The following is a 12,308-nucleotide window of genomic DNA, read 5'->3' as shown; positions in this document are numbered from 1 at the left end:
TGATTGGCATTAGTTAGCCTGGTTGGCCGTTAGCTCGGTGCTGTGATTGGCATTAGTTAGCCTGGTTGGCCGTTAGCTCGGTGCTGTGATTGGCATTAGTTAGCCTGGTTGGCCGTTAGCTCGGTGCTGTGATGGTCGTACCACGTCAGCGAGTTTCCAAAAGCAGCCAGGAACAGGATTCCAGATCCGATGACAAAAGCAGCTTTCTTCACAGAATCCCACAGTCCTCCTGCTGATTCCTGGAAAACAAACCAGCGCTGTGAACAACAGAGGAGCATCAGAGTTCACCAAGCAAACAAAACACAAAATATCCAACGAGGAATTCTGCTGCAGATTACAGAGCAAACACATCTTAGTTCACTGGAAATAAAACACAGCTTACAAACAATAGCAGGAGCTTAACCTAAGTTAATAATTCCTTAATATTGATCATAAAGTTTCAGTTCCACTGACAGATTATTTCATTCAGAGCAAGATATAATAATCTGCCAATGACACCAGAACGTTTTCATCAATATTGATGAATTATTAACTTTAAAAAGCTTCTGTATCTTGCTGAATTGTAACAGTTTTTTTTTCATTTCAAGTGAGGCAGACCAAACCTTCGTGGTCAGATTTTGTGTTTTTACAGTGCATAATTGAAATAAATAAACTGTAAAACAACAGCTGCCAACAGTTAGTCCAAAGGTGTGTTCAAAGACAGTACGACATTCTCCTTCTCCACAGTGGGAAACAGGAGACGTCCAGTCAGCAGGGATTAAATTCGAGTCGCATTCCTCAGGCCTTCACCTCGGCCACCTCTACCGTAACCATGGCAACCGCGGGAACAGCGCCGCCTCGGTTGTTTCTGTGTTTCTTCTTGGTTCGAACAGAAAGTTCTGCTTTCATTTTCACCAAATTAAACCATAAACTTGAACTTCATCATTACACTGTAAACAATCATTCAGTCTCTGCTTCACCAATGAAAACACTTTAAAATGTTACTCGTCAGGTTGAGCTTGTTGTTATGTAACAAACTCATTAAAATGCATATAAAGGCCTGTAATAATCAGAAGGTTTGAAAAGTTCAGGGTTTTTATTACAGTTTAGTTTGATTTTGTTGTGACTTTTTGTTGTATAGAGTTTTAATTAGTTAAATCTTATTTAGTTTTAGTTGTTCTTTTCATACTTTGGTTCAGTTTTAGGAGCAGAATTAAAAAAGCTCAAAGTATTGTGATTATGTAAACATTGATTGGGTTATGAATATTCAACAGAAGAAACTATTTGAATAAAAATAGATTTAATTATTGTTGAACTCTGGAGTTTTCTAACAACTTTTGTGACTGTAATTTACTGACAGCTGACAAACCGCTAGTTTGAGGGAATAAAAACTAATTTCACATCAGTTTGAAATGGTAACTAAAACTATTCATAAACACAAAAATGAAGGATAATATTTCTATAATTTCAGTATGTTTTATAAATGCATGATGATAGTTCCAGTTAGTTTTAGTTTTTCCCCACTAACAATCACATTTTTATTTATTTAGTTAATAAAAATGTTTTTCTTTATTTCAGTTTTCCTTATTTCATTAGTTTTAATAATTATAATAACTTTGCTGAATAGTGATGACATAAATATTGTCATAAATATCATTGATAATTTACCTCCAATTTAGCTGAAAATGAAGTTTTTCAATGTAGTAATTTTTATAAAGATTAATAAATTATGACAAGGCAGAAATAAAGATGGTATATGTCACAAACTGAACTTTTACAGCTGCAGAAACAAAACAGACATAATTGATGCACCTTAAATATTTCAGCTGGTACTCATAGAAACTAAAGTTTTACTAAAACCAAAGGATTATAAAAACAACACAAACTCCACCCAAAGACAAAAGGCAAATAAATAAAAAGGTCAGGGTAATGACTCAGTCTTTTGTGAAACTGATCATCTGCTTCTTAACTTGTTACATAACTGAACATTGATTTCTGACTGACAGATTTATTTCACAAAATTCATCCAACAGTTAAAAATACTAAAATCAGATCTGAGCACAAAGCCGGAGTCGTCTTCATTCCTCACAAATCACACAGATTATATATAACACTAAAATAAATTACATTAAATAAATTATCACCACAGTTAGCAAACTGCTAAGCAGCAAACTGTTGCCTAGCAACGGGAGCAGTTAGCTTGAAAAATTTTCCAGCTAACCGAAAGCCACAGAGACAAAAGTAAAAAATGTAATATTCTGAGTATATGGGTAAAAACCTTTTTATCATTTCTACTAAATTTAATTTTTTTATTCTCCACTGTAAAAAGTCTAAATCTCACCAAGTAGTTTTGGTTTAGTTTAGTGTCAATATATCAATACACTAGAAATAAAACTAAACTTTTCAGCTAATATTGATTAAAAATTACTAATATTGTTCTACCAGTAGAACAATATTACTTATATCAGAAAAATGTTTTGTTCCACTGGGAGATTATTTCACTTATGACTAAACTGTTTTCATCAATATTAAGGAAATATTGACTTGAAACCAGCTCACCTATCTGGCTAAACAGTTACTTATAAGTGAGTTTCATTGTATTTCAACTGAACTAAGATGTTCACACTAGAAACTAAACCAAAAATACTTGGTTAGATTTTGTGTTTTTGCAGTGTACTTTCATCAAACTATATATTAATAGATTAAATTATTATACTGTAATAATGATGTAGCATTTTATCAGCAGCAGTAATAAGAATAGTTGTTTTTCTGTTTTAAATGAACTCTGTGTGTTAAACGTTAAACTTGTGGGTTTACTCAGGACTTTGCGGAGATGCGCTCTCACCTGTTGGCCGCTGCCTGCTGAGCTCTTCTCGGCTCTCCCCGTCTCTGCAGACAAACAGAGACAGTGTATCAAACTGGGTCAGTTTCACAACAGCATGAATGTAGGGGACAGGGTTACCGTGTCCACATGAAAACCAGAAGAAGGAGGTCTGCAGCCGCAACATGGCCGACAGCAGAAGACTGACGGAATATTCTTAAAGTTTGAACTTAAAATGACCAAAAACATGTTTTAGTTTATGATTTTAAAGCCATTCTCCTGGTGAAGTTTAGGGGAAGAAAATACATTTGCAGTATTGCTACACCCAAAGACTACCTGTTATTTTCACACAAACATGTGACTTGTTGCTGCGCTGTCATTTTATTATTTTAATGTCCTCAAATATCTTTTTTCATCTATTCATGGTACAATAATCATCTAAGTGCTGTCTGGAAAAAAATCAGAGCAGGATTACACATAATCCAGTTATAATCCATCTTTACAGTGAATGTACATTTTTCCATCACTACAGAGTAAAAATGAGGCAAAAAGCAGCCAATGATTATTTTTAACAACAAATCTATTAAATAATTATCTAAAACATCAACTACCACTGAAAACCAAACCATTATCTTTCTCCACCACAACAGTTTTATTTCAACGCTACAAAATAATCAAGAATGAATGTTTATTTTCAACATAAGGAATACAAAAAAAACAAACAAAAAAAAACAGTCATAACTGTGACGCATTTCCAGGCTTCATTCCTGATGGAAAAATTAATCCAATGGGAAATTCAAATGTCAAGTAAATTAGATTAAGCCTATTAAACCAGATCAAATTTATCTTTGTCAGTGGAAGGTTATTAAATGTATTTTTTAATGTTACAGAAAACAGAAGCACAGGGCAAAAGGTATGATTCTGTTTCTATGAGAACAGAATCATAGAAATCCATAAAGAAGCCCATAAACGCCGCTGAGCTTTTATTAAATAACCTTCAGGCGGATATTATGATGACAGGTTGGACAGAAACTCACCGCGGCTCTTCGTCTCCATGTTTCCCTGCGGGGTTTCCTCTCTGCTCCTCCTGCAGCCAGCTGACACATGAACTCACAGCCGCAGTTTATTTACTTCTGAAGGACGCTCCTGATTGGCTGGTCCCTGGTCAGCTGACACAGACCGAACCCGGAAGTAAGCTCCCGCCTCTCCCGCTGTGTTTTCCTGCAGGTCACAGGTAAAAGGTTGAGCTGCTCACTGTCTATAAATGATTAGAGAACATGTAGGGGTCAAAGGTAATGGAAAACAACGCTGTAATCATTTTTAATAAATACCAATTTTCACACTTAAACTACAAGGACTTACAGTATGCAATGAAGGGAAATAATTATTCGGTCTTCTGCTGACTCAAATGAATTATTTTATGATTTTTATTCAATTTCATTTAATGAAGCAGATATTCTATCTCTAAAAGTGACATATTGTTATTATTAGAGAACAAATCATAACTTTACTGCTCCAACTTGCAGCATATTTCGACAAATGGCATGGAATAAAGATATGAGCTATCTCTCTGGGATTATTTTTGGGATTGCTTCATTTAAACAAAATTGTGGGGAAAAGAAAAATTATCATTTTGTTCTTTAGAAACTGAACTACTGAAATTTCTAACAAAAAGTTGTTTACAAATAAAAAGTTATAAATATAAAGTGATAACATCAGAAAAAGCTTACATTTATGTTTATAGATTAGAAATATAAAAGTACCCAGCTAAAAAAAGAAATGCTACGTATACGTAAAAAATACTGTATGAGTTACTTTGCTGACGGTAAAACTGAATGTGTTTTACTAAAATTTAGAGAAATTTGAACAATGTTAGGGTTAAGAAAACTTTTTACCAACTGACATAAAAAACCGACTGCAGTGTTTTATTACTAAACTGAATCTGATTGAACTGAACTAGCTAGCTTCAAGGCTAGCTAGTTAACTAACTGTTTGTATCATTAAAGCAAGCATTTGTTTTGTAAAGTGCATTGTGGCAAAAATGTTGTTGCTGTATAAATAAAGATAACAAAATTAACATATTAAACCATTGAGTTAATAAAGTCTTTCAGAATCATTTTTATTTTCCCTCAACATTTTTGGGTCTTTGTCTATAAAATGTTGTGTTTTTGTGAGGCCCCAGCTGCTGACATCAGCCAAAATATCAAAGTATTTATAGCATTTTTAGCAAGCAGCAACTCAGAGACTGAGGCGTTAAGGTTGGTGTTGTGCGTCTCAACTATCAGCTGCCGCTCCCTAATTGTGCTGAACTTCAAGCCCATCCGGTGCTGCAAACACACGTGACTCTATTATCAGTCATAATCAATGTTCTCTCTAATTGTTAACAAGTCTGGAAATTGTTTTTGAAAACAATTTCAAAAACATCTTTAAACACGCCTGCAGAGCAGAGCTTAACTTTTCACAACAGAATTCATTTTCACAGGTTAAATTTAAAATTCCTGCAGTCAGATCATTTATGAAAACTTTTATTACTCAGGTGCTGCACATGTGGCCCTAAATGATGAAAGAACAACGTGTTACATCAAAAATCACTGACTGACACTTTAGCCGTTTACCTTCACTCCTCTGATCAGATAATAGAATATTTCCAATGACCTGAAACACAACACCAGCTCAACTCTGGATCTGCCCAAAACCAACAAAACAAAGGTTATTGCTTGGCCTAGTCAAAGTTCGGACTGAAATCCCTTTGAGAGGCTTTTTAATTACCTCAAGGAAACGTTGTGATGGAACTAGAAAATCTTCTGGTTTGACTGAAGAGTCGACCAAATTCCTCTGAAAAACATCGACTGTCATTTACTGCTCAACTCTGGTTTGGGGAAAACACTTTTTCACATCAGCAAGGTTTTATTATTATTATTATTATTATTATTATTATTATTAACATTATTATCATTATTATTATTATTATTATCATCATTATTATCATTATTATCATCATTATTATCATTATCATTTGGATTCGCTGATCGTTTAGTTAGATAACATGAAACATTCAAGCATGAAAATTTTCAGTCATCCCTAAATAGTTAAAACTTCAGCATTTTACTTCAAATTCTTCTGTCTGTAATATTTCTGTTTGCTATATTTTCATGTCTTCAGCTTCTCTTCCTCACACTAAAGGTCAAAATATCATCTGAGGTCATCAGTCAGCCTTTCATCACTGAAGCTTTGACTCCAGGTTAAAGTTGAATTCTGATTTAATCCCACTCGTCTCATTCCTACCGTACACCTCACCACTGTCTCACTGGCTGCATTTATCTGAACCTTAAAATTGTCCAAATTGAAATTACAAAAAATAAAAAATTGCATAATGAAAAGATGCCAATTTAAAAAAAAAAAAAACTGAAGATTTTTTATAAAAAGTTTTTGTGTGGGGATTTTTCAGTTGTATGGAAATAGATTTATGAGACACATGATTGCTATCTGGATGTTACTACTGGCAGAAATGCAGAAGAAGACGACAGGAAGTGGAAGCAGGATGATGTTTTTCTTTTATGTAGCTGGCTCCACCATAACTCTATAATCTATAATTGTTCTATAAAATGGCCGACTACACTTTCCTGAAAACGCTACTCCCAAGTAGGCGGGGCTTGTGGCCAACGTCTCCTCTGATTGGCTGATAAATAATGAGCGCTAGTTGCTGAATTATGAATACATTTCATGTAACTGTTTACATCCCTGATTTTTAATACCTTATTGCGTGAGCAAGCTTATTCATGTATGAGTTTGATTTCTTAATTAAAGGAAACTGTTGGTTTTCGACATTAACTGAACGTAGACGAAGCCTAGAAATGATGTGTTGGTTCTGCACGTAATTCTGCAGAAATGTATGAACTTCTTGAATGTGTTCAAAACAAACACATCAGGCCTTTACCTGAAACCATCCTCTGCTCATCAGGTTCACAGTTGCACCTACAATTATTCAGCACGTTGGGTTTAACTACAAAATATATCAACAAAAATATATAAACTAGTTTGTGTGTTTCAGTAGCAAGCAGAACATCTTTTGGTTGTAATCAGGTCTGAACTTCTGACATTACAGAGGAACCTGAATATTGAAACTGTTTATTTCAAATCCCAGCAGATCTTTAGGACGGATGACTGTCAACACGCCGGTTTCTTCTGACCAGGGGAGATAAACATAGAATACATTCTGTTCAGGGGTTCAATATTTTGGTAAAAATAGTGTTCAGCTCATTTTATTTAACTGTATATGTTGTTTTTTTGTTTTGTTTTGTTTTTTTTGTTTTGTTTTTTTTTTGTAATTTTTTTAAGCTGGATGTTTAAACTTTTAGTTGGGGTTGAATCATTTTAGCTGCATGTGTATTTCCCAACAGTTGCTATAGCAACCATGTTGTGAACTGATAGACCGACCACGATAGTTTATAGTATTTTTATCTTTAAATTTGCATTTTGTGCGGTGTGTAGAAGATGCGCCAGCAGAAGTCTGGAGTCAAACATGCAGCTCAGGTGAGACCCCTGGTGGACATCTGGTATCACTACACCCGGAATGCTGAGTGCTTTTCACTCAAAGCACTCAGCAAAGGGAGAGTTTTGCTGTTTTTTTCGAATTTTAAGGAGATTTAATTATGTCTTCTGAAATTACATCCTTTAGGATATATTTAGATAATTACAAATCTGATTAGAAATAAAATATGTATTTTGTAATTACTTTTAGAGCTAAGTGTAATATTTAAAATTAACTAAACCTTTTCCTGATTCTAATTAGTCAACAAATGAGCTGTGTGTTGCTTCTTTACTGTTATTATTATTTTAGAAATATGTTTGTTTTTGCTAGTGTTGGCTAATGGAACGTTCCCAAACTTGTTCAGATACTTTTTGGCAGACTGAGATGTGTTCTTTTTACATTTTAAATTTGACTTAAAGATTACATGTGGAGTTCCTCAAGGCTCTATTCTCGGGACACTCTTCCTGAACATCTGCATGCTCTCCTAATTCAGACAATGGAGTTTTACAACATCTCTGATACCAGCCGCTGTGATGAATAACTTTATCAAGCTGTGTCACCACATGATCACTGTCCTGTAGGAATAACATTTTATCCCAATTTAATGCAGAAAATACAGAAATAATTGATTTTGGTAAAAGAAAACTGCAACATTAGAAATCAGTGCCCAGGTACAGGCTTGATGTGGCTAAAGATCAGATAGCATGCCAGAAAATTAGGGGCTGTTATGATCTCAATACCAATAAAATAACATCCAATTACAGTGAATGAGCCTGCTGCCATAGCATAGCTGCTAAAAAAAATGAACACAGGAAATATTTTTGTGTCTCTTTAAGACAATTTTTTTCAAATATTGATTCCAAAACAAGTCAGGCAAAATGAATCCTAAAAGCTCTAAAACACAAAAGTCATAATTATTTTATTAATTTTATTCAGTATAACAAACTGTCCACTAGCAGCTCCATTAAAGCATCTGAAGTTTTCTTTACGAACCACTTAGGGACAGAAAACGTTGCTCTGACTTTTGACTTCAAACAGGGAAAGTTGAATGAGATAGAAATCACCTGCCAGGGAAAATTCCTGCGGGAAAATGAAATCTATATTTCTATGGAGCTTAACAGCAGAGGGATGCGTTTTCTCCTGAGTTCAGGTTTCTCGTGTTCACATTGGTTCAAGAGCGACTTAACTATGACTGTTCCAGGCTCAGTCCACCCAGACCTTTGAATGGTCTTAGCTCCCTGTTGCTTCTTTCTTCCTTCCACTCAACTTTCCACTCTGTGGAGCCATTTTCCTGAGCACTGACTCTTTGGCTTTGTGGATGGAGTCATGGCCGTCAGCTGGACAGCTGTCACTGACCCGGATCTGAACTTGCAAATTCCCCTTTGTACGCCAGTGTTCAGATATCAGCTCTCCTAAAGGTCATCGGGCTGGGAGTTGTTTTTGTTTTAACAGATGAATCGTTGCTCTCATTTACTCATGATGATTACATTTCATTGCCCTGATAAGCAGCGGAGTGAAGGAGAAACTTTACCACACTTTGAGACCTTAAATGTAGAATTTGACCACATTATGGACACCGACTACATCGGCTGACTCCGTGTGTTTTGAGGACAAAGTGAAGGTATAAAGGGTTAAACGCTGAGCTCCGGTCGGGCTCCGCGGGCAGCGCTGGCTGCCTCCGATATTCCGGCTCGCTGTGGATTCTGGGAGTCGGTGGGGGACACTGCCCAGGCTGGTTACCGGGAGAACTGGGAGCGGATTTGTTTTTACCCCGCTACCTTGCTTTGTAAGTACCCCTCCGTGTCGCCTCGCTTTGTGTCTTTCATCGTCTCCTGTCGTCGGTCGAGCGGGAATCTGCGCAGCGAGCGGAGCCGTTGAGGCTGCCATGTTTTTTCCTCTTCCCCCTTCGCGCTGCCATGGAGGCCGAGAGCGGAGCCCGGGCTGCCGGGGCGGACAGGCAGGAAGGGGAGGGAAGGAGGAGCGGGGCAGCCGCTCTCCGCCGACCTGTAGCGGGGAAAATACCGCTTTAATCGGCTGACAGAGGCGGATCAGCTGCGGCGCTGACGCCGAGTCGGGGCTTTAAAATGCCTTTTGGAGCCGCCGGGCTGGCTGTTGACATGCGGAAATGGATGTCAGCGGGGAGAGAAAAGCCCACCGTGGCGGAGAGAAACCCACCTACACCTGGCCGCAGGAAGAAATGCCGCAGATGTTCTCAACCAGCATATGCGGGGTTTTTATATCTCCGCTGGAACTGACCACCGTTACGCTAACCGTGTTTGATTCAGAGCAGAAATTAAAAAATAAAATAAGAAAGAAGCGTGGCCTATGGTGGCGGTAATTGATTCCCAGTGACAGACGAGATAATTGCAGTCTACATCTGGTGCAGAAACATTTAGTTATTACGCATTTCATGACATAATAAACGCGCTAAACTTTGATTAAGTTTGTTCCTAATTTAAAATGCATTAAATTATTCTTTAATGAACGAGCATTCCGGGGTCCATAATGCCATCTGTCATGAATAAAACATCTCTTTGCACAGGGGATCTTATGGTAATTGACATCTTCCTGCACAGTGAGTGACATTTAGGCTGCTTTTTAGCATGAGGGTGATATTAACAGAAAGCCTCTTGTGTGTGTTGAGTAATCACCGCTGGGGTCAGCAGCAGATTGTTCTCCTGTCACCTTGGGTTTGCTAACAGATTTCATGATCCCATGTGGAAACATCTTCTCTCTTTGCTCAGTTTCATGTTGTTTTTAATCAGAGGCTGGATTCAACCTCCACATGTTTATTTACTCATTTTACATTATTCAGCAAAATGTTTTAAAATAGAGTTTATGTTTCTGTAAAAGGTTTAGCTCAATAATCCACAAATAAATCAGAACACATTAAACATCTGCTAAGGTCAGATAGATTTAGTTAACATGAAAAGGTAAAAGTTGGTAGGAGAAAGATCAGTAAGTTGCCCCTTAAATGTTGTTAATATGAAATCTGCAACCGATACCAGGTTTTGTTACCAGTTTCCAATTGTTGAATTTACAGCCGTCTGAGCTGCTCACAGTGATTTTAGGTGGTGACGATTTTTCTTCCAGAACTAAAATCAACTAAATGGTTTCTTAATAATTTTGTCATATTAAAAAATAAAGTCCTACCTACAACTTAATCATTTACAGAAACTTTCTCTGTGTCACAAAAATGTTAATAAGTAACACATTAATCAATAAATGATGGAGTATCTCCTTTTCTCATAGACAATAAGATTTACTTAGTATTTTCTCTCTTTCTACACACCTGAAGGAAGAATTGCAATGTATCGGAAGACAAAGAATAATGTTGAGAGGAAACGGCTCAGATTTACTGCAATGTGTTTATATTGGAACCAAATGCAGCGTCAAACGGAGCGGAGCCAAATACTTTTCTACTCTCAGTTGAGTATGATCCTCCTCTGTGTGTAACAAGTGGTTCGTTTTTCTCTGCAGAGCCCAACGCCGGTGGCACTTGGAGCGCCATGTCAAGCAGAGGAGGAAAGAAAAAGACGACCAAGACGTCCCGGTCCACCAAGGCCGGCGTCATCTTCCCTGTGGGGCGCATGCTGCGCTACATCAAGAGGGGGCTGCCGAAATATCGCATCGGTGTGGGAGCGCCGGTCTACCTGGCCGCCGTCCTCGAGTACCTGACCGGTGAGCTGCACTGCTGAAGAGAAAAGCATGGAAACTAGGGGTGCAGCGATTTATCGGCCAGACGATTTATGGATCAGACAGTTTATCGGCCAGACGACTGCCTTAATTTTCGATCGATACTTGTATGTGAAGCAGATCTTTTCTAAAATCAGCCACTGACATCAGCTCATGTCCAAACCTTTGCGGTCATCAATAGTCGTCCCGCTGTTACCAACTCAGCAACCTTCTTGCTATATTTAACAACATTTTAAAGAAAAAAAACCTGCCAACAGCCAAAATCAGAATCAGCAGATCAGGCTTTTTAAAGATCGATGATCGGCCAGAAAACTGCGTTCACTGCATTGAGAGCAGTCTTAATTACTGCTCTCAATGTGTTTTATTTTTAGTTTGTGCACTCTAGTTAACAATTAATCGATTACTAAATTAGTTGACGATTATTTTAACAATCATTTGATCACGGTTAATCATTCCAGTTCTACTGAAAATGATTCTTATGTTTCTGTGTTTAGCTGAGATCTTGGAGCTGGCTGGCAATGCAGCGAGAGACAACAAAAAGGGCAGAGTGACGCCGCGGCACATCCTGCTGGCCATCGCCAACGACGAGGAGCTCAACCAGGTGAGCTGCAGCTAAACCTGCGCTGGGCGGTTTGGGTTGCTCCTCTCAGCACCACCACGGCTGAAACCGTAGAGTTTGTCGTTCTGTGGCAGCTGCTGAAAGGCGTGACCATCGCAGCAGGTGGAGTTTTGCCCAACATCCACCCGGAGCTGCTGGCTAAGAAGCGAGGCGCCAAGGGGAAGCTGGAGACGCCGGTGTCGCCGGCGCCGGAGAAGAAACCCAAGACAGTGAAGAAGACTGCAGCGAAGAAACTGGGTGGGAAAAAGGCTGGAGGGAAAACCAAGGTGAGCCTGAAGCCGGCTGGGTTTTCACTCGCTGCGTTCCCATTGGCCGTAGGAGTGTGGAGCAGAAACACTTTTATCGCATCATGAGTCACATGATCAACAGGAAGTTACTACTGGCAGAAACCACAAAGAAGAAGAAGACAGGAAGTGGTAGGAGGATGATGGTGCTGCTTGTTTTTTTACTGATTTATTACATGAACAAACTTATTCACATGATTTTAATTTAGTTTCTTATTTAATGGAAAAACACAAATTAATAAATAGGATTTTTACATTAGAAGAATATTGACTAAAAGTTTTGAGCATATTTGTATTTGTGTATTTGTGTCTGTCAGATCTAGAGAAACTCATCCAGGCGTTTATCTTCAGTCTCATTGTTTCCTGCAGCAGCATCTT

At 37.9% G+C, this 12,308-nt stretch overlaps 2 protein-coding genes across 3 annotated transcripts in view; one reads left to right on the top strand and one right to left on the bottom strand.

Annotated features, from left to right (window-relative positions):
• The window catches only part of faxdc2 (fatty acid hydroxylase domain containing 2), a 14,737-nt gene extending 10,937 nt beyond the window's left edge, over positions 1-3,800 (bottom strand). The window contains exons 1-3 of the mRNA XM_016665414.1: positions 2,942-3,800; positions 2,825-2,868; positions 142-239 (exon numbers count right to left, since the gene is read on the bottom strand). Of these exons, the coding sequence (XP_016520900.1) occupies positions 142-239; positions 2,825-2,868; positions 2,942-2,987 (188 nt within the window). The 5' untranslated portion in view covers positions 2,988-3,800. The remainder of the gene's footprint in view (positions 1-141; positions 240-2,824; positions 2,869-2,941) is intronic.
• Positions 3,801-8,874: 5,074 nt separating this feature from the next.
• The window catches only part of macroh2a1 (macroH2A.1 histone), a 15,503-nt gene continuing 12,069 nt past the window's right edge, over positions 8,875-12,308 (top strand). The window contains exons 1-4 of one of the 2 annotated variants that reach the window (XM_007541020.2): positions 8,875-9,117; positions 10,812-11,012; positions 11,522-11,628; positions 11,721-11,912. In XM_007541020.2, the coding sequence (XP_007541082.1) occupies positions 10,841-11,012; positions 11,522-11,628; positions 11,721-11,912 (471 nt within the window). In that variant the 5' untranslated portion in view covers positions 8,875-9,117; positions 10,812-10,840. The remainder of the gene's footprint in view (positions 9,118-10,811; positions 11,013-11,521; positions 11,629-11,720; positions 11,913-12,308) is intronic. The other variant, XM_007541019.2, reaches the window with a different exon arrangement.

Source organism: Poecilia formosa, unplaced genomic scaffold, assembly GCF_000485575.1.
Source record: "Poecilia formosa unplaced genomic scaffold, Poecilia_formosa-5.1.2 Scaffold581, whole genome shotgun sequence".
Classification (NCBI taxonomy): domain Eukaryota; kingdom Metazoa; phylum Chordata; class Actinopteri; order Cyprinodontiformes; family Poeciliidae; genus Poecilia; species Poecilia formosa.
This window is presented reverse-complemented; position numbering and strand designations above follow the sequence as displayed.